At 35.6% G+C, this 24476-nt stretch overlaps 4 protein-coding genes across 51 annotated transcripts in view; 2 read left to right on the top strand and 2 right to left on the bottom strand.

Moving 5' to 3' along the window:
• Positions 1-553: 553 nt before the first annotated feature.
• Positions 554-1994, top strand: LOC118277533 (dual specificity protein phosphatase 23). The gene is made up of 3 exons (XM_035596368.2): positions 554-1050; positions 1282-1405; positions 1624-1994. Exons 1-3 carry the CDS (start codon positions 652-654, stop codon positions 1929-1931), a joined length of 831 nt encoding a protein of 276 aa, XP_035452261.2. The 5' UTR covers positions 554-651; the 3' UTR covers positions 1932-1994.
• Positions 1906-3889, bottom strand: LOC118277578 (26S proteasome non-ATPase regulatory subunit 9). Its single transcript, XM_035596448.2, has 3 exons — positions 3566-3889; positions 2943-3178; positions 1906-2591 (listed from the first exon to the last, which is right to left on the bottom strand). Exons 1-3 carry the CDS (start codon positions 3774-3776, stop codon positions 2376-2378), a joined length of 663 nt encoding a protein of 220 aa, XP_035452341.2. The 5' UTR covers positions 3777-3889; the 3' UTR covers positions 1906-2375.
• A 1402-nt stretch (positions 3890-5291) lies between these two features.
• LOC118277469 (microtubule-actin cross-linking factor 1) overlaps positions 5292-24476 on the bottom strand; it is a 323764-nt gene continuing 304579 nt past the window's right edge. For 16 of the 48 annotated variants that reach the window (XM_050696478.1, XM_050696476.1, XM_050696481.1 and 13 more), the window contains 15 exons: positions 23466-23498; positions 22105-22179; positions 21102-21273; positions 20400-20517; positions 19810-19919; positions 18648-18770; positions 18068-18185; positions 10180-10391; positions 9698-9855; positions 9503-9609; positions 9254-9416; positions 8866-8934; positions 7955-8314; positions 7059-7151; positions 5292-6853 (listed from right to left, as the gene is read on the bottom strand). In XM_050696478.1, coding sequence (XP_050552435.1) covers positions 6673-6853; positions 7059-7151; positions 7955-8314; positions 8866-8934; positions 9254-9416; positions 9503-9609; positions 9698-9855; positions 10180-10391; positions 18068-18185; positions 18648-18770; positions 19810-19919; positions 20400-20517; positions 21102-21273; positions 22105-22179; positions 23466-23498 — 2092 coding nt within the window. In that variant the 3' untranslated portion in view covers positions 5292-6672. Of the gene's footprint in view, positions 6854-7058; positions 7152-7954; positions 8315-8865; positions 8935-9253; positions 9417-9502; positions 9610-9697; positions 9856-10179; positions 10392-10985; positions 11123-12031; positions 12098-18067; positions 18186-18647; positions 18771-19809; positions 19920-20399; positions 20518-21101; positions 21274-22104; positions 22180-22710; positions 22751-23465; positions 23499-24476 lie in introns of those variants that run through there. The other 32 variants (XM_050696492.1, XM_050696497.1, XM_050696493.1 and 29 more) reach the window with 22 other exon arrangements.
• Positions 12336-15300, top strand: LOC118277472 (protein wntless). Its single transcript, XM_035596288.2, has one exon. The coding sequence runs from the start codon at positions 12703-12705 to the stop codon at positions 14338-14340; it is 1638 nt and encodes a 545-aa protein (XP_035452181.2). The 5' UTR covers positions 12336-12702; the 3' UTR covers positions 14341-15300.

Below are 24476 nucleotides of genomic sequence, written 5' to 3'. Positions count from 1 at the left end.
TACTTTTAAATAAAAAACGAAAATAAAGCCACGAAGTCCGATAGCCAAAATACCAAATTGGAATACTGACAAGTACCTGAATACTACAGCTAAATACTAGATACCTACTACCAACTCAAATACTAATAACCAATATTTTAATTACTTTAATTACAACATAAAGTTCACACACTGACTGATTGCCATGTTGGTCGAGTGGTCGCAAGTGTGATTGCTGGATAAGAGGTCTCGGGTTCGATTCCTGGGTCGGGCCAAGTATCTCTGGGATGTTTTTTTCTCAGACGGAGTCTGGAATTGTGACCAGTATATGGCAATAGGCTCACCCCCTATTACATGGAACTTTATAACACAAATGGTGAAAAGTGGGTGTACATTGTAGAGCGGCATCACGTGCCGTAATGTGCACCTCAACCTAACACTTCGTAGACAAAAAGGCGTGACGTTGATAGTTACCACAACATAAAAAGTGATCTAATTATTTTCTAATTGACATTTCACTTGGTATAAATAAAACACAAAATGTCGAATGTAGCCGTGCCAATGTGGCTGCCAATATTGGCTGGCTAGCCACCGGCCGCGGCGTAGTTGATTAAAAATAAACTTCGCCAATTCCTTTACCCGCCGACTTTATCGTAATTAAGTGTTTAAACAATGAGTACCGTGTCGAAACGGCCCAACGTGAAGTTGGCCAAACTTTGGTACAAATACAGGACGGAACCGCAAGAAGGGCAGAAGAAAGAAGAGCCTGAACATGAAGTTGTTCAAGAGAAAAAGGATTATGAGTCGTATCCGCCATATAACTTCTCTTGGTTCATTGACAAAAAAATAGCGGCAATGGGCTGTCCACAGACTGTCGAAAATCTCAACTACCTTGTTGACGTCGGGGTCAATCACCTCATAACGCTGTCACCAGAGAGAATCCCGCCAATTTTGGAATGCGAGAAAAAGTTAAAATGGTCAGAGATCAGGATCAAGGAGTTCGGTGTGCCGACACTGAAACAGATTTTGAAGTTCATCGAGATATGTGAGAGGGCGGAGATGAGAGGAGAGGTCAGTAATTTCACTGTTATTTAAAAAATATTTTGCTACTTTTCACAGATTTGTGTGTGAATTTTCCGCAAAGCTAAAATTTGTTACACCCACTAGATGGCGTTAGTTTGTGTATAATAGTCACTCTAATTAAATTAATGTACAATTCCATGTAAGTAAACAATTAAGACCACTTATGGTCTTTCTATAATAAAAACTTAGAACTGAAATCTCCTACTTCTTAATTTCCAGGTCATAGGAATCCACTGCAGACAAGGACGAGGTAGAACTGGTACCATGCTAGCCTGCTACTTGGTGCACTTCCAGGATATGGCTCCGGAGAGGGCGGTGCTTACCGTCAGGGTTAAAAGACCAGGTATTCCTCGTTTTCTAATAATATTAAGCAATAATATTAATTGTGTATGCAATTTGTCCTATACACAGTATACACTGAGTTAGATATCCCTGGCCAAATTGTGATTACGCGATAACCGATACATGTCAGATACTTTTCTTTTATTTAGAGAATAGCTAAGTGTAAACAAAATTAAGTAAAGAATGTATACTGTTAAAAAATATTCGACATATTTCCAGGTTCCTGCGAAACATACGAGCAAGAAAAAGCAGTGTGTCACTACCACGACTGTCTACGAGGCACAATCGAGAAACCCGACTATAGATTAGTCGAGGACAAAGTCTATTTCGACTTCTCCATGAAATACATGTACACGGACGAAGATTTCCGCAAAAAAGAAAAAAAAGAGGATGACGTCACAGAAATCCAAGATGGCGCCCACAAGATTGTCAAACTCGGCGACCCCAAGGAAGAGAAACATGTAACAATAAAATTACCAAAGAAAAAATCAAATGCCATGGTGATCAATCACAAGATTTATTTTTAAATTTTTATTTACAGTTAGTTATGTGATTTTTGTATTTATTTGAGAATAAAATGTTAATTATTACTCAAAGTTTGTTTTTTTAAAACATTCTTTTTTATTAATAAACATATATTTTTCGCATTCCCATTCCCATTATACAAACAAAGCAGTATATTGCATTTATAAATGCAATATTTTTTTTTCACATTTTGAACATAGTGTGCAAACTAAGAAGTTTGCTTATTAGAAATTATTTTATATAATAAAAACAAATACATAATAAATATATCTAACTAAAGATATGAACATGCATACTAGTTATAATCCAGATATTATAATCCAAAATAAATACAATCAAGTATCAACTGCCGAAATCCATACACCACTGACAAAATAATCCAATTTATTTGCCAAACATATAAATATCATATATATCATCAAAATATTTTACAAAATGGAAAGGTTTTATGATTTCCTCTGAATATGGCAACCGAGTAGCCCAGGTTGTTGCCATGGCCGTGGTACTACGGATAAGTTGATAACGTTCTGATCTCTCTTCACTTTAACATTGACTTGTTGTCCGACCGAGTGAGACACAATGGTGTTGATCTGCGACATGTCTTCAAAGTTGTCGTGATACACTGATCCGAATTGGAGGATTTCATCCCGTTCTTGTAGACCCTGGAAATTTATTGTAAGGAAATTAGGATTTGTAAATAAATTTCTTATAAGAATCATATTAGAGAGAAAAGAATGTTCTATAAAAGTATACAAGTTGAAGAATCGGTTTGAACATCATAATCTCCGGTATTACAGGACCAATTTGAAATATTCTGTGTTGGATAGTCCAGTTATCAAGGAAGATTAAAGGCCATTAAACATCATACTACGATTAAAAAGAAACCAAGCAGAACAGGTGACACTGTATTAGAGTTGGCAGTGTTTTATAAAACAAGTTGCTTGTTAAGTTCAATTACAACTAAAGTGTTGATAAAAAAATAAGATAACAAAATAATCTGTAATATTACTAACAGCAAGATCCGCAGGCGATCCTTCAGTAACCAAACCGACTACCGCAAAAGCCTTTTCATCTTCAGCGGCAGGACGAGGGGCAGTGTCTCCAGCACTGGCCCCGTTAGCATGTCCATTGCTGGAAGCTGCCGCATTCATAGACGGTCCCTCACCGTTAGAACCGAGGAGTTCTCTATGAACTTCCGCCAAACCTTTTTCAATCATCTTCATGAGGTTTTTGTGATCATTTTGGAGACCTGTAAAAGTTTAAATAGGTTTATATAGACTCTTGGCTTGTTATATTTTTTTTTTTCACTTATTATTATACTGGAATTGTAAATACTGTAAGTGAGTATAAAGCAGTAGTGAAGCGTTATAAGTTTAGATTTATTGATTATGGTTATTTACCGATTCAATGATATTAAAAAAATTATACATAGTCATACATAGCCTGATAATAAAGTTGTAAATAAAATAAGTTCTCAGTTTCCATTAATGAATAAAAAAACACGGGTCAGTGGGTCTTTTTAAGAGAGGTTTACGCTTTGTGATCAAATGTTATTATTGTCGCTAAATCAAAACTGCAGACTCATCCCACGAGTTTTACACTTGTTAATTTAGAGAATATGTTAGGACGTACTTACAAATAATGCGATGTCTTGCATGCCTGACCTTGTAAACATCGATGTCGTTTCGAGGGTAACCTTCAGAGTCCACCAAAGAATCGTGCATCCCAACATTATTGGTTTCCAATATAGCAGTTTGTTCTCGAATTTCACTCTCTATTTTATCCTTATCTTGCATCAATTTCATCACCCTATCTCTGGCAGGTCCAGCCATGTTCAAACCAACCATTTTTCACTGGTAACAAACACTTTTTGTTGTTTTTTTTGTTTATTTTCTGAAACTCTAAGATTTTTTGACAATTCGTAATACTGCCAAAAAAGTTGGTTAATGTGACAGATGTGTATTCAGTGTTGCCATACTATTAATATGATATTTTATCAATAACCGTTGTGCGTTGTTCAGAAATAACTAGTTATAAGTTATAACTATATTAATTATTAGAATGGAATTTGGAATCTTCACTCGGAAACTCGGAAAGCATACCGTGCCCCCAGATTGTTTTACTGAATTGTACATAATTATATTGTAGATACCCTATATCGTAATAGTTATGTACGGTATTAACGGTATATGGTACTTAAATAAGCTAGGCTGTTAGGCAGCCAGCTAGGGTTATAGGATCGTTCAACGTTTCCTGAATAATTTAACACAAAACATGAATTTAGTTTTAACTATCAGCTACTCAGATTTCTATTTTTCTACATTAATTACGAACACAGTTGATAAATATAAGGCCGTCCACCATATTTGACAAAAACTGTGTAACTGCTCAAGTTCATAACTTTTATAGTTCGATTTTTTAAGGCAATTTATTGATAAATACCATAATACGCTCATAATGTTATTGGGCCTGTTATATACTGAAATACATATATTTTTTATGTTGCACAGTTCTATTTGATAATGAGGCTAGACTTAACCTTTTGACCGCCAGAGCATAAACGCTTCGCTGTGCCCTCCACGCCAAGCCACAAATTCAACGAAATAACCCTGAAAATATTAGGGATTCCAAAATGTTATCGAATGTGTTTATTTTGTTTTTCTCTGTGATCTGTTTCTTGGCATCTATAGATGTCGGTGGCGCACAGGGCACGCTTGCGCATGACATCTATTCATGCCATTGGCGTTCAAAATAATAAACATTGGAATAACTTTATACCTTGCCGTTTTCCCGACTCGGGTTTCGAACCCGAGAGTTATGTAATATACAGGGTGACTGGTAATTAGTGAAGGATATTTATACACGTGATTGTACTCATGATTACAAACAACTTTCCTTAAGAAACTTTTTTTGTATAGTCAAGTTTTTTTTTTATAACAATAACAAATTTTCAGGCGGGCGTTCTTTTTCATAATCAACTGTTGTTCGGAAGACTAGTAGGTATTTTGGAAGTATACACGCGCGTCCTAATGAAATTTTGATTTTTTGTTTAAATATGCCTCACTTTATTATCAGTCGCCATATATTATGGGCCTGTCACATTCTGACAGACATCTATTTTTAATGTTGCACAGTTCTATTGGATCCTTATGGCTAGTCTCCTTAGACTAGCCATTTTCCAGACCCGGGTTTCAAACCCAAGAGCTCATATGTAGTCGTGTTACTGTGTTGTATTATAACGGTCTAGCAATTTTAGTTATCTATATACTCATTTATAGGTTTTTACCCATTTACTATATTCAACACGACACAGGTAAAGGTTAAGAAAATATAGTATTAATAAGGAAAATAAAACAACTGAATAATTGTTACTTTTCATTTATTTGATAGGTATTTTGTTATGAGATTTTAAACGGATGTAATGCAAAGATATCCTTTTATACAAAATATATCATAAGCCTTTTAGTAGATTTGCCACGATTTTACATAACAAATATAACAATGATTTAAATAAAAAATGACCAGATTAATAATTTTTCGTAATAATAATAATTAAGCTTAATAACAGGGACAGATTTATATTAAAAAACTTACAAATAAATGGTGAGCGATGGTTAACATTTTGAAAGAGGTTACATTTTAAAGCAATTATTTCAATAAATATCAAAATATTCTTAGCAATTTATTAAACAATGTCTTTTACGACAATGTACTTGATGTACTTATACATATATACGTCATCATGATTAGATTTTTGATTTTTTATAAAAAACGTCCACCACGGCCGACTCTGGCGATAGTCGGCCATGATTTTTAATTTTGTCAAATGAAATTCTCGACAAGATTGTGCAGTTGTGATTCATACATAAATTATATACAGGAGTGTATAAAACAGAATTATTAACAAATCAAAAATCTTGTCTAATGACAATTAAGGCTTAAAAATATAAAGGGAAACACATAATTGTGCATTACAAAAGAAAAGTATTCTATTATCACCTTAACAGATTGCAGACAACCACTTCAAGACGGTCTATCTACACGTATATCTGGCGAAATATACGCAAGAATACGACAGTTTAAAAGCCTTTGCCAGCGATCACCTATCTTCATTAATCCGTTAAACCAAATGGTCCCTAAAGAAAACAATATTAAAATCGTCATCACACTTTACGAGTCTCTGTATAGAGACAATAATACGCATTTTACATACAAAAAACATAGGTACACTAACAATTATGGCAACGTTGACAATAAATAAGAGAAAGTATTTTATTCACATCGACTAATGAACAAACATGTCCTGTAATTCTTGACAGCACAAATAAATAAAACGAGTAATTACGAAGTGCAAAAACTGGCGCGGATTTTAGAAAAAAATACAAGGCAACAAGTGCAGACTTTAAGTTTTACTAATACCATTATCTATAAATTGTTCTCACTTAAATTAAAAGCCATATTGGCGTATTTTTTTTTATTAAGCTTGGCTTAATTCGCGCGTTGGTTAATTTTATGTTAGTTATTAAATGTTACGTCGGCACTTGCCTAGGCATGCGAGCCGCTCTGTCGCGGTAACGTTCAAAGGTGGGCTATATAATAATTTTGGCAATTGATTAAACATGATTTTACATTGTATAGCTTAACGTCAGAGCGACTTGCATAGCATAGGTGATGTCCCCAACTTTACAATTGTGGTATGTTCACAATTATTAAATGTAAGGGGTTTCTTGTAATATTGATCGTCTAATGTCGGAATGGTTCGCGTTTCTCCGTAGTTCGAGATGAGGCCGGAGTCCCGCGTCGTGAGGCAGGCGTGGTCGGGGTGCCTGAGTCTGATGCGTCTGACGGCTTCCTTAGCAGCCTGGTCACTGCGGTCTGCTGACCTGACCGGACAGGTGTTGTGCTCCCCGACGGCGTCCTTTGCCTGTTTTAAAATAAATTGAATTAGAAACACTTCCTTTTGATTGGAAAAACATGCAAAGCACTAATCAACTCTAAAAAGAAAAAAAAAACATACACCAAAATTTTACCGCCAATTGTTCTAAGTTTCAGAAAACCTACAAAATTTTTGACTACAAGGAACAAAAACTCAACAAAATAAAAGCACACTACGGAAGTTTAGTAGTTACCTATTCGTATTACTGTTAGTATGGTGATCCTTTAGTACGGGGATGCGACTTCTGCCGGGCGTTTGTCCTTCAGTAGAGGCAAACGACCCACTCCTATGTTGATGTTAGCGAGCACACAGACAGACAGACATACAGAAAATTAGTCAGGATAACAGAAAAGGAAGTATATGTTAGAATGTTTCTGCACATGTATTTGAACATTGAAGATGATCTTGCATTTGATAAAAAATATATCCATACATGTGCAGAAACAAGAAAATAGAACAAAGATACAATATAAATAGATCATAATTACATATCAATACGGATAAGGTATTCAAAATATTGTAATATACTTAATAAACATTAAATCCATGAGATTTGATTATTTTAACAGTTTATAAAAACTGAACATTGTTTTGATAGTTTAATTCCTTAAATACCTAATAAATATATTACAATATTTATTAATAGTTTAGACAAGATCACGTGACAACATACAGGCTTGCACAAGGTGCTGATTTATTTACAAGGAAGCATAATATGGACGTCGAAGTGGAATGGTGTGGATGTGGATGTTCCAAAACAGTCGATTTGCAGAACAAACTGTCGACTTCATCGGTCTTTTCGAAAACAGTGCAAAGCGATCAATTTTATTGTTAGTGCTTCAGGTGATGTTAGTATTATTAAATTTTTATGCATACAGTGATATTAAAAACAGGTAACGTGTTTAAAGTGCGATAAACGTTCCGAGATGAGATCAGTGATTGACAAGCAAATGATCTGACAGATATTATGAGCATGAAAATTTTGCGGTGATTACGTGTTTGTATGAAAACATAAATGTTCAAAATTCAAAGAGCATCAATCAAAAATAATCGGGCAAAAACCGAAGCTAGCATTCTACAAGCTTGTACCCTTTGACGTCGCGCTGGGTCGGCTTTGACGCTTCGCCGCTCGACTCGCTTATATTACTCTCATATTCATTGTCGCTCGTCATTCCCGATATGCTGAATAGTGAGGAGTCGTCTTCAGGACTTCTCTGCTCTGACTTCCTCGAGGGGCCTTGGGAAGTGGGACTAGGTTCTTGGGAAGTTTCTCTAGAATGCGACTTTCTGGATATTTTCAATCGCCTCTCAACAGAAGGGGATCGGTGAGAGCGGTTACCAACGTAAACTGGAATTTTAGTGGAACCTTGTGTCTGGAATGCTGGATGAGTATGGGATAAGGATTTGGGATGTTCGGACGCCATTGATGATGGCTGGGAATGTGTCGAGCTGTTTTATATTGTTTTCCATTTTCGTATTTGCATGCGGGAAGGAAAAAAATAATAATAATTTAGTTTAACGCTCTTGATAATTCTGTCGTATTTGTTAGTAAAACCACACTGTGTGAAGCTGTTTAGCTGACTACTTGTAGCATGCCTTCGGAGTTCCTTTGATACCAAACCTTAAATGAAGTTTATCCACCACCCTTTTGACATAACTATACAAACATATTTGATAGAAACGATAACAACAGACAATATCGTGTTCTGGCCCAGTACAGGTGCACCCAACATGTCTAGACGTACCCATGACGTCACTACCCCTAATAACCCTCAAGAAGCTTTACGTGCTCAAAACCTGTGTATCTTAGACAATCTTTTTTAAGACGCAAGCTAATCCATTAAAAAACACAAACGAATTCAGAACTTCCATTTCTTTTTTTAATCGGTAAAAATGCCAATAATTGTATTGTAAAAATTAAAGTTTTAGTGATTAAGTTGCGTCCGCAAAACCAGATACACATTTGACAAACAAGTCAATGGCGAAGTTTGAGTGTGTACCTCACTAATGCCGGCACCGGTGTCAGTGTCGGTATACTTGATGTGCGGTACATCCCGCCGGTAGCATACCTGTCCGTGCGTATCAGTACACCGGTTATTTTACAGTATTCTTACTACATGTTCACGAGAGAAATGAATGATTGTTCAAGTGTTGTTGTAGAACATGTCATATGTAGAGTATCTATCTTAAATATCTGGACATTGTACATATAAATGACAAATAGGGAACAGTCGCCTTCCATTTCTCCAATATAAATATGAATGTAGATTGGTTTCGATGATTTTTATTATTCGTCTCAACTTACGGAACATCCAGTTTGCGACATAAATGTTAACCATAATCTACATTCATGGGGAATACAAATATCAGTTATTTGAAGTTACGTACCTTCCGCTAGCTGGGGTTAAGAAACCGGTTGGTGTGCGGGGTCGTGATCCTCCGTTGGGTGTGGTCACACCAAGTTTGTTGGCGTTAGCAGCCGCACGTGCTATTGATGTCTTTGTGTTCGTCACCCTACGCATCGGGATGCGAGATGGCGTCAAGACGTCATCTAAAGTAAAAACAAGTAAAATTAATAGATAATCCTAAGAAGATATAGAAAGAATGCATATTTCTGTAATTTAAATGATATCTTACCTGTACTATCTAGGGAGAGATTGGATCCATGTCTGGAAGGTGGTTTGGATCCGGCTCGCGATCCTGGCCGAGAGCCTGGTCGAGATCCTCCAGGTGTTAACGTTGACCTATTAAGAAAAAATCGTTTCATAAATCGCATTACAAATAAGTTTCTGTAACTATGAACTAGATTATCACTTTAGTTCTTTAACTTACCTCGGCACGCTTGACTTCTTATACCTCGCTCCAAGTCCGCTTGCTGCTTCATTGTCGCTCAAGGAATCAGGTGTACCAGCACTCAGGGAAGACCTTGACGCTCTGCCTGCTACTCCTCCCGCAGACATCGGCACGGAACGAGCTGTGCGTTCTCTTACCTATACACACATAAAAAATATTAATACTCCTCTCTTTGCAAAGTCGCAAATGAAATAAAAACAAAACACGCGAGTAAGCAATTTTCAAAATAACTTGTGTTTATGTTAATGAACAAGTGACTATTTAAATTGAAGCAGATCTTATGATTATATCAAATCGATACACAGATTACTATAATCATGCTACTCTAGCGGACTTGACATTGTCTACATTACGTACATACACGATGGACTATCACAATTAACAAATCATAAAGTAAACCTTAAAAATGATTCGAGAGTGCAAACAACCGCGCCACTTTCACACAGCCTACGTAGCATTACCCAATGATATCCTGGAGAGGGCTGATAGCCATGGTGGTGGCTATAGTGGTGCGCCCCCGGCGTGGTGGAACCTTGAGATCTTGAGTGGCCGTATATGAACGCCTGCTTAGTGCCATGTGTTGAACCGACGTGCAGAGGATACGAACACGGAAGCTCCTCCCGTTGACGTAGAGCCTCAAATATAGGCCTCAGCTGCTCCATAAACTCTTCAGCTAAACGCACCAATACAAAACCGGGAGGCTTATTAAGGAAGGAACCGTACAAAACGAAACAATTCGTTTTTGTCTTCATAGTGCCAATCTTTTGTTTTCCGGAACGCGTTTGTTTACGACGAATTTTCACGTTGTTACTATTAGTCCACACGTTTAGTCGAACGCGAGTGAATTTTGTTGATGCGGGTATGATTGGGGACGAGCGGGATGGGTGAACGAAAATACATTACCAAAACATCCATAGGCGTAGTCGTGCCACCTCTCCAATGCAGTGGATCCAATGAAATACACTAACAAACAACACCAACACACTACACGAGCCTGTGCATCAATGCATAGCTTGAACACTAATGCAATACGACCAAACTCTACGAGCTCAACACATGCTGCACTCACGACAATGCACCTTGCATATGGATATACACACATCCATGTGCAAAGTTCAATAAGAAAACAAAGCGAAAAAAAGTTGTTTCCCAAACCGATTGCTCCCTCCAACAACTACTGTGCGCTTTTTTACTTGTGCGAAATTATAACTAAGTTCTATCCTGTAGGAGAGAAGATTGATTTAAGTATAGCGGTTTGAGTACTTACCTTCATAATAGGTCCAGTGGACGGTGGTGTGTTTGTGTTAGAGCGGGGCGTACGCGGTCTAAACGCTGCCATGCTCTGTGACACTCCATCGGCCAGAATGAATTGCTCTCGTAGTTCGATGTTGGTGCGTCCCTTGGCTGCATGCGGGCGGCGTCCGGTGCGCGGGATTACAAATAGGACAGGATAGGATAGGGTCAAAGAAAACCGTTCGGTAAAAGGATAGGTGGAAAAATAACACCAAAAAGTGTTAAAAAAAATGGGACAGCGTGCATTGGTAGTGAGGAAAAGAAAAAAAAACAACAAACAAATCAGAACATGTCAAACATAAACAAACATAACAGTTGTAAAAAAAAATGGGAGGATTTTGTAATTTTGTGCAGTTAGGAGTAGGAATAGTAAAATACGATTAGTATATTCTCTCACCAAATATATGCAAACGCATAAGTCAAGAGCAAGATCAAATTAATAAAATTAATGAAAATATAAATTAATTATATTTACATTGATGTTTTATTGATAACTATGTAATGTATTCTATGTCTTAAAGTGGACATTGTCAATAAATTATTTACATAGTAAATTCAATGTGTTTATTTATAAACATTAATATATCTTGCGCTTGAATTATAACCCATTAGTTACTACCAAATAAAATAAATTTCATAATAAAATACTTAATGCAAATAAAGAACCACTGTCATGCCATTAATATTATATTAAGCAATCTTTTTTATATTTCACCACATATAACCACTACAATAAATTTTATTAATTACATAATTAGTCAAAACCCAAACTACAATAGCATTCTACACATTTGATGGAATAATAAAAGCTGTATGTATAACAATAAAAGCACCAAACGTGTAAAATGTAGAGCAAAATAATTTTACAACATTGCAAAAATAAAAATCTAAGCCACACCAACTAGAGGGACTTGCAATGGAACCATGTTTCTTACAAAATTTGGTGTAATTAAATATAAAAAGCCAAAAGTGATAAAAAAAGTTTTTTATGAAGGTTCCAATGCAGGTCATATCTCTTACCGAGCGGGCAACAAGCTTCATGCTGCTCCGGCTTGCTCGGGTCAGGCAGCGGTAGCACTAATGATACTACTTATGTAAAGGGATTTTATAGGATTCAAAAAAAAAATATAAAACAAAAAAACATAACGAATTTTTGATAAGGACCACGGGAGGTGGATTGGGCAAAGCGAATACGAATTAGTAAATTAGTAGCAACATCAAAATTGTATGTGGACATATTTAATGCTTACTTTAGCAATAACGACATTTTTTGCTGATACTAGCTTTTGTTGATAAATGCTTCACAATGGGAGTGAAGTGAATAATGTTGGCGGTGTAAGGATTTATTCGTAATACTTCGTGAGTTACAGTGTTCTCAGTGTGTATATGAAACAGTTTTTGAAATAAGAAAATCAATAATAATTAATTATCAATGTATTATTAATCAACAAAATAGTGTTTATTTAATTTAATTTTACCCGAAGTAGTTAATCGTTATCGTTATTTTTAACCGTTATCGTTATTCGAGATGGCGTTATAACGTTACGTTTTTAGCTGGCAACATCGGTGCTGCGCATGTCAAGTACGTCGCGTCGAAAAAGAAAACAAGAACAATGGAAATCACCACCGGTCGATTTTAGTTCGTATTGAATCAGTTTTTAAATGTAATCCGCGTGTGAAACGTCTGAAACATGACGGGAACTATAATTGAGAACTTAAGTGGGCGTAAACTCGCCATATTAGTGAGTTTTCTTATGATATGTCAGCTAACATGTTTTCTCATCGGTGGTTTGGTCGCACCCATGCCTGCAAACGCGCAAACAATACTTGCAACCGTGTGCCGCGATACTTCTATTATGAAAAATGACACGACGAAGTGGTACTACACCCGTGGGAAAGGAGCTTGCAAGAGCGTCAACCTTGGTGTACCGCATTACGATTTGTCGGAGACAGACATTGTTTTCGCATTCCAAATGCCGGGCCCACGGGGGGGCATGGTCTTGGACTACTCGCGGTGGCAGCAAAATCTGATTGGAGTTCTGCAAGTGGACATTAAGTACCACCCTCAGGTCGACGTGCCCGCCCGAAGCGATATTACGATCGACGCGCGCTTAGCTTACCGGAACAAAGGCGACCCAGAAGATGTGTGGAATTTCTACACAAAATCAGTGGAGAAACGTAATATAGATTGTGATATTGATTTGAAAAGTGAAGAATACTTATACAACTGCTCGGCTATCCCATTGTTTGAACTTGGTTCTTTGTTCCACGACTACTATCTACTCAATATAAGGCTCCCTGTTGACTCACCAACTATGAATGCACAAATTGGTCATATACAAGACATGTGGTTGACTGTGATCAATCAGAATGGTGGGTTTACTAGAGTCTGGCTGTATTTGAAGACAGCATTTTTCCCTTGCATCATTGGTATATTGGTTTGGTTCTGGAGACGCATCCACATACTCCAACGGAAGCCTGTTTTACTGGAGAAAATGCTTTTGAGCCTCGGTTTAGCTCTTTGTCTTTTAAACATGCCAATTGAGTATTTCACTTTACATTATGATCTGCCATTTATGTTGTTGTTGAGCGATATCCGTCAAGGTTTGTTCTATGCCACCTTGTTTTCATTCTGGCTTGTTTTTGCGGGAGAACATATGTTGATTCAGGATGCATCGGCCCAAAGCTCAGTAAAACAGTACTGGAGACATTTGAGTGCAGTAGCTCTAGGCTGTATCTCTCTCTTTGTATTTGACATGTGTGAGAGGGGCGTACAGCTTCGTAACCCTTTCTACTCTATCTGGGTGACAGATCTTGGAACTAACTTAGCTTTGACATTCATCATACTGGCCGGGATATCAGCTGGAGTATATTTCCTATTCTTGTGCTACATGATCTGGCAAGTTTTCACAAACATTTCCTACAAGAGACAGTCCCTGCCTACAATGTGCTCTGTGCGTCGTCTCCACTATGAAGGGATCATTTACCGCTTCAAGTTCCTCATGTTAGCTACCCTGCTTTGTGCTGCACTTACTGTAATTGGTTTCATTCTCGGACAAGTTGCTGAAGGCCAGTGGAAATGGGATGACAATATTGAGCTGGAATATACTTCAGCATTCTTCACTGGAGTGTATGGAATGTGGAACATTTACATCTTTGCATTGTTGGTCTTGTATGCCCCAAGCCACAAGCAATGGCCAGTTGTTGAGAATACTTCTGATACACAGAACTTGAGCGAGGAAATGGAATTTAGCCCCTTACCTAGCGAGAGAGCCCGTAGTGAGATTTCTTCTCTAACATCCTTCATTAGGAAGACTACTATTGACTAATCATGCCAATTAAGTAATTCGATAAAGTAGTTGTAAGTAACGTTTGCTCTTCCATCTTTTTGATCAATTTAAGATTCCATATGTTGGAAATAAAACTTGGGCCAATATTGGCCGTAAACCGTCAAAAATTCTTGCCTTTATATGGATCCTTTGGCCCAAATGTTTGCCCCAATATGAGATTAGTCGAGCAAGACCTGATTGCGTAACCGGCCGTTGAAATCGCTTCTAAAATACAACTTTACGATAATTATAGTCGTAAATCTTCAAATTTGTACGTCTAGCGGTCGTAAATACGAGTACAGGCTTATCGTAGGCGTTAATTAGATATAGTTCGACAGAAACTCTCAGTGTAGGCACTAGCCATACATGTCGACACAGCGTTTCGTCTCGCCGAACAATATTTTGTACTCAAATATGTAACCGGAAATGTAGTCTGTATTTATTTAGTCTTATCGCTCGTTCGTAGCCATGACTTAGCGGAGCGAAGCAGTAACCATTAGATTTAAGAATATATTTTAAAGACTTAATGTTCTCACTAATAGCTTTTAGATATTTTCTCTTATACAAAATGATTTGATTGATTGAAGTGATATTTTTACGATTGTGTTTTTGAATAGAATTATTTAATCATGTATTCTACTTCTCAGAATCCTTAGGCAGCTAAGATTATATCGAGTCATTCTAAAAATATTTTTTACATCGTAAAACAGGTAGATTGACCTTGATATTTCCAGTTTCGTGTCGAGCTTCCAAAAATGTATTTTTGTTAGTGTGTAACCTTATTCTGTGATTTTTATTTTGCATTTTTAACTAAACAGTATTGCTAGATTAAAATTAGTTTATTAACGATATTGCCAGCTACTTAATAATTTATGAAATTAATGTAAGTTTTAATGTGAAATTAATTTTGTAATCTGTAGTTAATATTTGTACCCGTATAATAAAATTGTATTAAAAATATGTGTTATTTTGTTATTTAAAACGCTATTGAACAAATATTTCTTTTCAAACCTAAATACATGGGGTGAAAACATTTTAGAACGTGCTTTGCAGTGCCGGGACATCATTAAGAGGTGTTTCTACCACGTTTTAAAGGAACACCAGTGAATAACGAACAATGGGCACATAGGAGAACACGCTCTATAAATATCTTCGCCCAATATACGAAGATCTTAAAAAAAATATTTGTCCACGAAGTTAGGAACGTCACATAATCACATATTAGTCAATATATCCCTTGATACGGGGTTAACACATTAAATACGAAGTACCGAGACGATTGATTGACACTTTGAATATCACCATACATACCTAATACATACTAGTATAGAAATAGATCGACTACAAGGCATTTTCATTACACCATACAACAAAAATCAGTTAAATTCATATTGTGACGTCATTATTTCTGACAGTCAATTTGGTATACAGGTAGAAAAATAAAGATCGATTCGAAACAGAGACAGTAATAGCTTATTTTATTAAAGATTTGGCTTCGTTCTAAAGCATACAATTTAGTATAACAATAGCTACTGTCTTCGTACCGAAACAATATCTATTTCATTACCTATACCCTTAGTACGAATTTGCTTTACGTTAAACGAGAACGCGATCAGCGCTCTGATTGGTTGGTTCATTCGAGCCGGCCAATCAGAGCACCGAACGCTCTCGTTTCGATTACTTTATACGTAAAGCAAACTCGTACTAAGGGTACTGTATACCGAAATAATAACTTGTCTATATTATTTCTGGTGTAATTTATAAAATGCCTGATAATCGCGACAACTTTTACAGTGCTTTTGTGAAAAAAGCATTGCAGAAGTTGCCATTAAATTTAATAATTAGTTATTTTATGAAGCCTGTAATCATATAATAACATTTTATAGTTCAATAAGGGAGTGTAGTAAGCTCATCAGTTGTTGGCTTCATAATTTTAAATGTAATGTGATAGCTTGGTATAATATTTTTGGCCTATTTTGGCATGTTAGGACAACACGTCTAATTATCTTTGATTAGATTCAATCGTTCAATTATTTAGACGGTATTTTTTTTTTTTTTGTCTATCACATTACATTTTTCATACAAATCCATTATTTTTAAGGTATGTAGGTACTTAGTATTTGAAACATCATTTTAGTGAATTATTCATTTGGTAGATTTTTCATTATGTAATTTATTAAACAACGATGTTTCAATTTGTAGACTATGAGGATTTCTTTGACTTTGACTCTTTAGTTTAGAATTAATTATTGATTATATTGAACTGTCATTTTCAAAAATCGAACAATGAGATATAAATATTTGTTGCCAACTAAAAAAATCCTCTGTCACACATTTTCGTTCTTACTGCATCAATTACAAAAAATAAATTAAAAGTAAAAAACAGGATTTTTTATGGAAAATACATTATAATTCACCTACTATTTAATCTAATTTGAATCTTAACATAAGACAATTTAGGTGCAGTATAACTTGTAGCTGTTTGCAGTAAGAACAAAAATGAAGTACCTACATAGACAACACGTTTAGATTACCGTGGGAAAGTAGACAAGTTTAAACAAGATTAGTTTCACTAAACAAAAGTGATTTTTACGACTGTTAACACCATATTTGAAACTTCCTCTTTAAAAATACTATTAATAGATATTTGTATTTAGTTTACTAAACATTTCCTACGAAAATGCTTTTAATGGTCGAATGGTAAAGGTGACTGACTGCTAAGAATGATTTTAGAAATTGATACCCGGATGGCGCAAAGTATTGCATAGTACATTTCATAACTGTACAAATTCTAAGCAAAAAAAAATTAAGTTATCTTATTAAAAAAAAGAAAAATACGTCCCAATTATTTGCAAAACGCTCAAATGAACCCAAATTAAGTGGACGATGTACCCCAATGAGTCACATGTTTATCGCGAAAATAAGGTAAAAGTCCCATTTATCTACCTTCCAAAAATGATACTTAAATAGGCATCTACTTCCCACGACAATCTAACAAAATGATAGAATCTTTTGATATAACCTGATATATCAAATACTGCATTAGTATTGTGATATATGAGGTTGTTAATACATATTACTATATATCAAGATATTGCTAGACACTGAATGGACTATTTAAGAACTGTAATCATGGAATCTGATTCACCATTCACCATGGACAATTTATTTTGAAACATTTCATATTATAAAGCTGAAGTTCGTTTGTACGCGCTAATCTCTGAAACGACTGGTTCGAATTTGATATTTATTATTGTGTTGTATAGCCTATTTTTGAAAGCCCTCCGCTTTAGGCATAGGCTATCAATGGAAACGTTTACACGCAAATAGCTATTCAATTATGTTGCTTTTCTTTTAGTACTTTACACTAAAATACAATTTATTTATTTATAATCAAATACTATCTTAATATATCGCAATATGTATGTTCCTCAGATCTAACAAACATTACAATCCCAAGACAAGTAATATTCCTGTTCTAACAATAATCAACCACAAACGCTTTGGTTCAAAAATACATCTTATTTCAAACAAAATAAACTTCAATTTGCATTTTTACCACAATCATAGGGTAAATGCACCATTACCTAACCGTAGGGTAAAAGCACCATTTCTCGAAATAAGGTAAGTGTACCATTACAAAGTCTACTTGTCTTAGAAAAGTAATGTTTATGTTTAGAAAAATGTCTTAAGACCCTGTTTCCCCTTAAAAATGTATAGTACGTACCTCTGCAAGGATCGTTCTTGACCAGGAACTCGTCGAGGGCGACCCAGCCGCCACCGACACGGACCATCACCGTGGATCGGAGGATACGGACTAGACGCAGTTTCTGCGAGTCTCCGAACTGTTTGGGAATAAAAATTAAGATTAGTGGTTGCTCTAAAGTTAGATAAATAGGTTTCTAAACTGATTTTGATATTTCCATTGAATCATAAAATATATAGAGCTGTCTTTTGTAATAACTTTGCCATATATTAGATTTATTTATTGTATCGTTGGCACAAAATATAGAGGTGTCTTTTGTAATAACTTTGCCATATATTAGATTTATTTATTGTATCGTTGGCACAAAATATAGAGCACTTTTTGTAATCACTTTGCCCTACATTAGATTTATTTGTTGTATCGTGAATGCGTTTCTGTTCATAAACGTTAAATGATTGTAAACGCACACAATGTGATTGTTAAGTGAGGGAATCGAACCAAAAACACCTTGCTTATCACCCTAGCAAACCCAATCACTGTGCCAATTTAATTAAACTACAAAATCACAGAAAATATTGTAAGAAACTATAATTTTACTCACCCTGTACTTGCCCTCTCCAACTTGGAACACCCTGAACTTCTGCCTGCAGGTACAGAGCATGACGAGGCGCTTCACTTCATCGTGGATCTTATCCGCGTCCGTCGGGGGACCGCGTCTCTCGACCTGGTGGTGGAAAATAGGGGTTTTACACAATTCATAAAGAAAATTGGACTTTAAAGTCGAGGGAATACAGTTCTTTTTTGCAAAAGAGGGCTGTTATAGTTATGTTATTAAAATGTTACACACTTTTTTTATAATAACTGTAGTGAGACATACTAAATTAATTAAAAATAACAATTTACGCGTCTGCGCACATTGCCCATGATGAAGAGTTCCGCTGTGACTCGAAACTAGTAGAGCTTTACTTCATTTTACGTAAGTAAACCGTGACTTTTATTTAATTTTACACACGTAAATTTTAGAGGTACATTCGTACTTTAAAACGAAATAGACAGATGAAAATACAGACAAAACAAACAATTATTTACCTATCAAATATTATAGTTTTTTTTTAATCACAAAATCAATATTATCCACATTATGCACATAATAAAAAACACTACAATATGTATGTCAACACAAAAACTATGAAAGCAATTTTATTGGGCCTTTCTCCTGGAAATATGATGTGGTATCGCTATCTGATACAGATAATATTATCTGTGCATCGATAACTCACACGAAACGTTACAAAACTGTATCTCATTGTTTATCGATCGATATAATCTTTTTGGTGTTTCCATGTGCAAAAAGATGAATCTTTTCTCCCTTTAATTTCATCAGAGATTGTAAAAAAACATATTTTTTTAAAAGTAACGATGGAGTTTCTTGCTCGTTCTTCTCCATTCGAACAATAAAATTCAATTTGACGTTTCAAAAGTGCCTAATTTGAATATCTTCAAGGGTGCTTTTTCAGCAGAGATATGCTATGTAGCTATGTTACGAATATGTTATAGCTAAGCTGTGAAACTAAGTGACTGTTTCCACCAATACCTACTAATGTATGTAGCTGTGCGAGGTAGAGGCGAAGCTCCAGTATAGCTTACATCCATAGCATGCCTCTTTTCATATAAAAAACATAGCTTAGCTGAGTCCGTTACCACCAGTGCTAAGGTATGTGTTGTTCTTAGAAACCTCTACAAAAGAAACGAATATAACTTACCCAGTCAGGTCGGAGCGCGGCAATAAACTGCTCCCAGTCGATGAGGCCGCTGCCGTTCCTGTCGAACAGGTCGGCCACGGCGCCCATCTCCAGGCGAGACGTGTCGAATTCTGGCACAAAACGAAATGTGGTTAAGTCACCATCATCATCAAATCAGCCAGCAGCCACAAGACGTCTACTGCTGAACATAGTGAAGAGTTGTTTGTTTTACGTTTAAAGCAATCGAAACGAAAGCGCGTTCGGAGCTCTGATTGGCACTTTCAACATAAAAGAAACTCATACTAAGGTAAGGAGCGTCGAACGAGCTCTCGTTTCGTTTTCGTTCAACGTAAGTCAACAAAGTGACTTAAGCATACACCGGCTACCAACTACACTTATAAAAATAAAGTTATACCTAGGTCAAAATATATGGTTTCAAACTTTCAACCAACTTTGTATTTAGACCCTAATGAATTGTATAGTATATTATGTTAAAGTTTCATAATAAAATAGTTCAGTCATTACGTGGAAACATGTAATAAGACTGCACTACGTGAACGCTCTTGATATGTAATATCCATTGCTGGTCCTATACACAAGTGTATACTCACTGGTGTTGATAATGCCGTCAATGAACTCGTGTCTGGGGATGAGGCCGTTGTTGTCCTTGTCCATCTTGCGGAACAGGTCCGTCAGACGAGACTTCTTGTGGTTCATGAACTTGAGGAACTGGAGGGAAATATATACAAGTTAGATGATGTAAAATATTTCAAGAGTAGGGCTGTTAGAGAAGGCAAGAATATCAGGCTTTGAAGGTGCTTGTGATATTGAAAGCTATTTTACTTGTTGTGTTTTGAAACGTAGCGCCTTTTATCCCCGAATGGGTAGGCCAAGGTGCACACTACTGCACGTAATGTTTCTGTACAATGTTTACCTATTTTTCACCATTTATGTTATAATTCCCATGTAATCTGGTGAGTTACCATATGGTACCATATGTTAATAGCCATATTATGGTAACTTTACGTATCATATATATAACAGTCAGTCAGACTGAGAGACGTTGTTGATGTTTCAAAAGTACTTGATAATGGTTTAGTTGAAATAAATGGCAATTTTCTTTGAAAAATCATTTTAATTAAAAGGTGCAGTTTAAGAAACCTTTTTATTCTGGTTTCATTCATCATTCATGTCTAATTTTATTATTATTGGTAACTTTCATTTGCAAACTTTGTACTAAGAAAACATAAATATAAAAACATGTTAATTGCATAATGGTATCTATAAGTTATACGTTAAAGAAAATATCTTACCCTCTTTCTCCAGTCGTCCCAGCTGAAGTTGGACACTCGTTGCAGTTCCTTCAGATGCATAAGACGTTCATGCAGCCTCCTCTGTCGCTCCCACGCAAGTAACCATACAGTGCGCCATTTGTCCCATAGTTGCTTGACACGAGGCGACCTGAACTCAGGCTCAGCGCCTTTGCTGTTATGGAAAAAACGTTACGTGAGTTTCCATTTCAAAAAGGAGGTTTTAATTACTGTCTCTGTATTTATTTTTACTGGAGGGAGATATTTAAACTTTTTGGTGCGTATTGAAACGTTTTTTTTGTGTAATCTGTATTTCTTTGGGCGGGAAAATTATGACAGTTGACATTGACATTTGTTGTTCTTTTTTTATAAACAAATTTTTAAAATAATGTAATTTTTTAACATGGAAATGATTTATAAATGGATAAATTCCAATTACATTAGACCTTGGTATAACAGAAATCAAAAGCTAAAGTTATGTATATGTAAAATTGAATAAATAAATATACATCTACCAGCATGCCAGATACTCGCCATGCTGATTCACAATAGCATAATTATTATAAGGGCTACCACACACAATACCCAGCGACAAAAAAAAACATTTTAGCAAAAAAATCAAAGCGTAATAATTATAAAAAAAACCTTCTACCAAATGACTGACGTGTTTTTGAATATGAATGTTTGAAGAGCTTTTGTAAAGCTATTTTACCTTATGTTTGAAACTACCTGTAATTTGGTGATGTGTCTCTAAATCTAGAAAACTGACGTTATGACCTAAATTTAATCGAAGATATCAATGGTGGAGTTTGCGACAAATAGTTTTCCATTAAATTTAGAAATGCTATTTTAAAGTTACTTTTTAGTACAATAAAGTTATTCACGAACAACGCGACATCTTACTTGATCTAACCGCAACTCTCGACATTTTGACGTATGTTTGACAACTGACATTTGACGTTTTCAAGTTTTGACGTTTATCTGTCATTCTGTAAAGTACCCTTACCTTCCCTTAGCCGGAAATCTTGGGCCGTAGTGAGGCAGGTTGCGATCGGGAGTCTCTCGGCCAGGGCTCACGCGACTAAAGCACACGCATAATTATAGACACAAGAAAACGTACACAACCGTTAGTAACCACGATGTCTTTGTTAGCCGCGATTTGTTAGTACTGACAACCCTGTTAGTTTGTGCACAGCGTCTACCTAAAGTGAGTTTTATTGTGTAGGTGCTAGAATTCGTTTTTGATTGATAGGTATTTGTTTATTTGTGCGCTTGTCTGAAGTCTTGTCTTCGAAGGCTACATTTGTTTTGGTTTAAAGTCTGGTTAGTGTTGTGAATGACAACCCTAGGTCATGCATTACTAAACTAATACTACTAAAAAACATCGCTCAAGCTAATACTTGATTTTCAAGCTTTTTATCATATAAAAAGTTGCCAAAGCGAAAATAATCTCTACTTCAACTATAAAACTACACATGCATTTATTTTTCTACATAAATAATATCAACTGCCAAACTTAGCAACTGCCAACCTTATTTTGAACGTTATATTACAGTGTTAAGGTTCATAATTGCATACGTTTTGGCAAGTTGATACATTTTATTTCTTACTTAGCTTCTACATATCTTTACCTAAAGTAAAATCCGTAGCGACTGCATTCCAGGGATGCAAATGAGATAAAAATGCATATAAATTGATTTAAAATGTTTTTTGACATTCTAAGTGTTGAAATAATGTATATGTTTAGGACAAATAGACTAAAATAGGGATAATTTAATATTTGCTAGTAGCCTGGTAAAATTGTGGAATGTTCTATTTTAAAATCAAATTTGCATTTGGAAAACAATGTTAATAATATTTGTGTGACTAATTTATTTTCTATGATTACCTAACTCAATTGACTTAATAAACATGATACATTATAAAATCATTTCAATTGTATCCTAAAAGTTTGATGATTGCATCTGCACAAATAGACTGTTTTTATGCAACAGTCTTGGTCACATAAAATAAATGATTTAATATTATTGTAAAAGTCAATGCAACGTCACGCCTTTTATCCATGAAGGGGTAGGCAGAGATGCACATTTACAAGTTTAAATCTTGGTTTTGGTTATTCGACTGTATTTGTTTTAAAAATGATAAATAAATAAAATAAAAAAACATAACGGAACGTAAGTATTGTATATAAAAGTCTTTGCATCATAATGATTTGTGGCTTTTCTTTATAGCCAGCTCCGATATCCTAACTAATTTACTAAACAACAAACACATGCTAAAAAAACTAATTTACTTTCTAAAAAAACTGTCAAGCAACTACTCTACACACACAAACACACATTTTTAAATAAAGAATATCGTTCAAACCTTCCTCTCCTACTTCGAGTGTGAATTCTGGACCTGCCCGTGTCGAAGCGTGCCAGAGCGAGACGGAAAGCAACGTTTACAATGTGTTAGAGCGGGACAAAGCAATTGTTTTGTTGCCAGAAAATAAGTATATTAATAAAATACTTGTCTTTTTTTTTAATTTAGGGCTCTGTTTCATTATTGATTATTGAGTTCTATTAGTTTTACTGAGATATATAAGGAAGATATGTTAAAATAATCATGTAGTCAGCATTGAAATCTGATCTGCTATGCTATTCTGGGGCCTTAGTACGATTTTACGTTTAACGAGATAGAAATGAGAGTGTGTTCGGCGCTCTGATTGGTTAACGCGGTGGTGGACACGCGCCGTCCTTTTCTATCTCATTAAAGGTAAGGCAAACTCGTACTAAGGCCTCAGTAACTGTGAATTCGAACCTTTCGAAGCGAGCTCGATCGCATTCTCGCCCGTCATTGGTCGAGATTATTCTCACAACCAATGACATGACAGACCACAATCTAGTTCACTTCAATCTTCCGAATTGAAAATTACAGAATAGACTAGCTTAGTAGTGAAACAGGGCGTGGATTCCCACTAAATTAAAAGTTACAGAACAGCCTACCAGAAGTGGGAATTATAATAATATTGAATTTTCTGACAACAGTTCACAATTACACAAATGACAAACATTTAAAGCACATGAAAGAGTGAGTAAACCAACATTTCCAGTAACTTTACTAGACCCAATCATTATTATTGAGAAATAAGGTAACATGACATGTATTGAATAGTTTTAACATTTGAAAAAATTGTTAGGATTGAAGTTCATTTAATTTAATAAAATTAAATGACCTTTGATATTACATTTGATTATTTCTTGATTCATTTTATTCTATATTCTCTATATATAAAAATCTATTGCTGTTCGTGAGTCTCGATAAAACTCAAGAACAACTGGACCGATTTGACTTTTGGCCTTAAATTACTTGTGGAAGTCTAGGGAAGATTTATAA

The sequence above is a fragment of the Spodoptera frugiperda genome, chromosome 10, assembly GCF_023101765.2.
Source record: "Spodoptera frugiperda isolate SF20-4 chromosome 10, AGI-APGP_CSIRO_Sfru_2.0, whole genome shotgun sequence".
In the NCBI taxonomy this organism is placed as follows: Eukaryota; Metazoa; Arthropoda; class Insecta; order Lepidoptera; family Noctuidae; genus Spodoptera; species Spodoptera frugiperda.
The sequence above is the reverse complement of the archived record's forward strand: the minus strand, read 5'-3'. Positions and strand labels throughout refer to the sequence as shown.

Excerpts from the sequence above, each read along its gene's own strand:
- LOC118277533 (XM_035596368.2), top strand. The coding sequence starts at position 652 with ATGAGTACCGTGTCGAAACGGCCCAACGTGAAGTTGGCCAAACTTTGG. Across the intron at positions 1,051-1,281 it reads GGGCGGAGATGAGAGGAGAG|GTCATAGGAATCCACTGCAG; the intron begins GTCAGTAATTTC and ends CTTAATTTCCAG. Across the intron at positions 1,406-1,623 it reads CGTCAGGGTTAAAAGACCAG|GTTCCTGCGAAACATACGAG; the intron begins GTATTCCTCGTT and ends ACATATTTCCAG.
- LOC118277472 (XM_035596288.2), top strand. The coding sequence starts at position 12,703 with ATGACGGGAACTATAATTGAGAACTTAAGTGGGCGTAAACTCGCCATA.
- LOC118277578 (XM_035596448.2), bottom strand. The coding sequence starts at position 3,776 with ATGGTTGGTTTGAACATGGCTGGACCTGCCAGAGATAGGGTGATGAAA. Across the intron at positions 3,179-3,565 it reads TGCAAGACATCGCATTATTT|GTCTCCAAAATGATCACAAA; the intron begins GTAAGTACGTCC and ends AAACTTTTACAG. Across the intron at positions 2,592-2,942 it reads GATCGCCTGCGGATCTTGCT|GGTCTACAAGAACGGGATGA; the intron begins GTTAGTAATATT and ends ATAAATTTCCAG.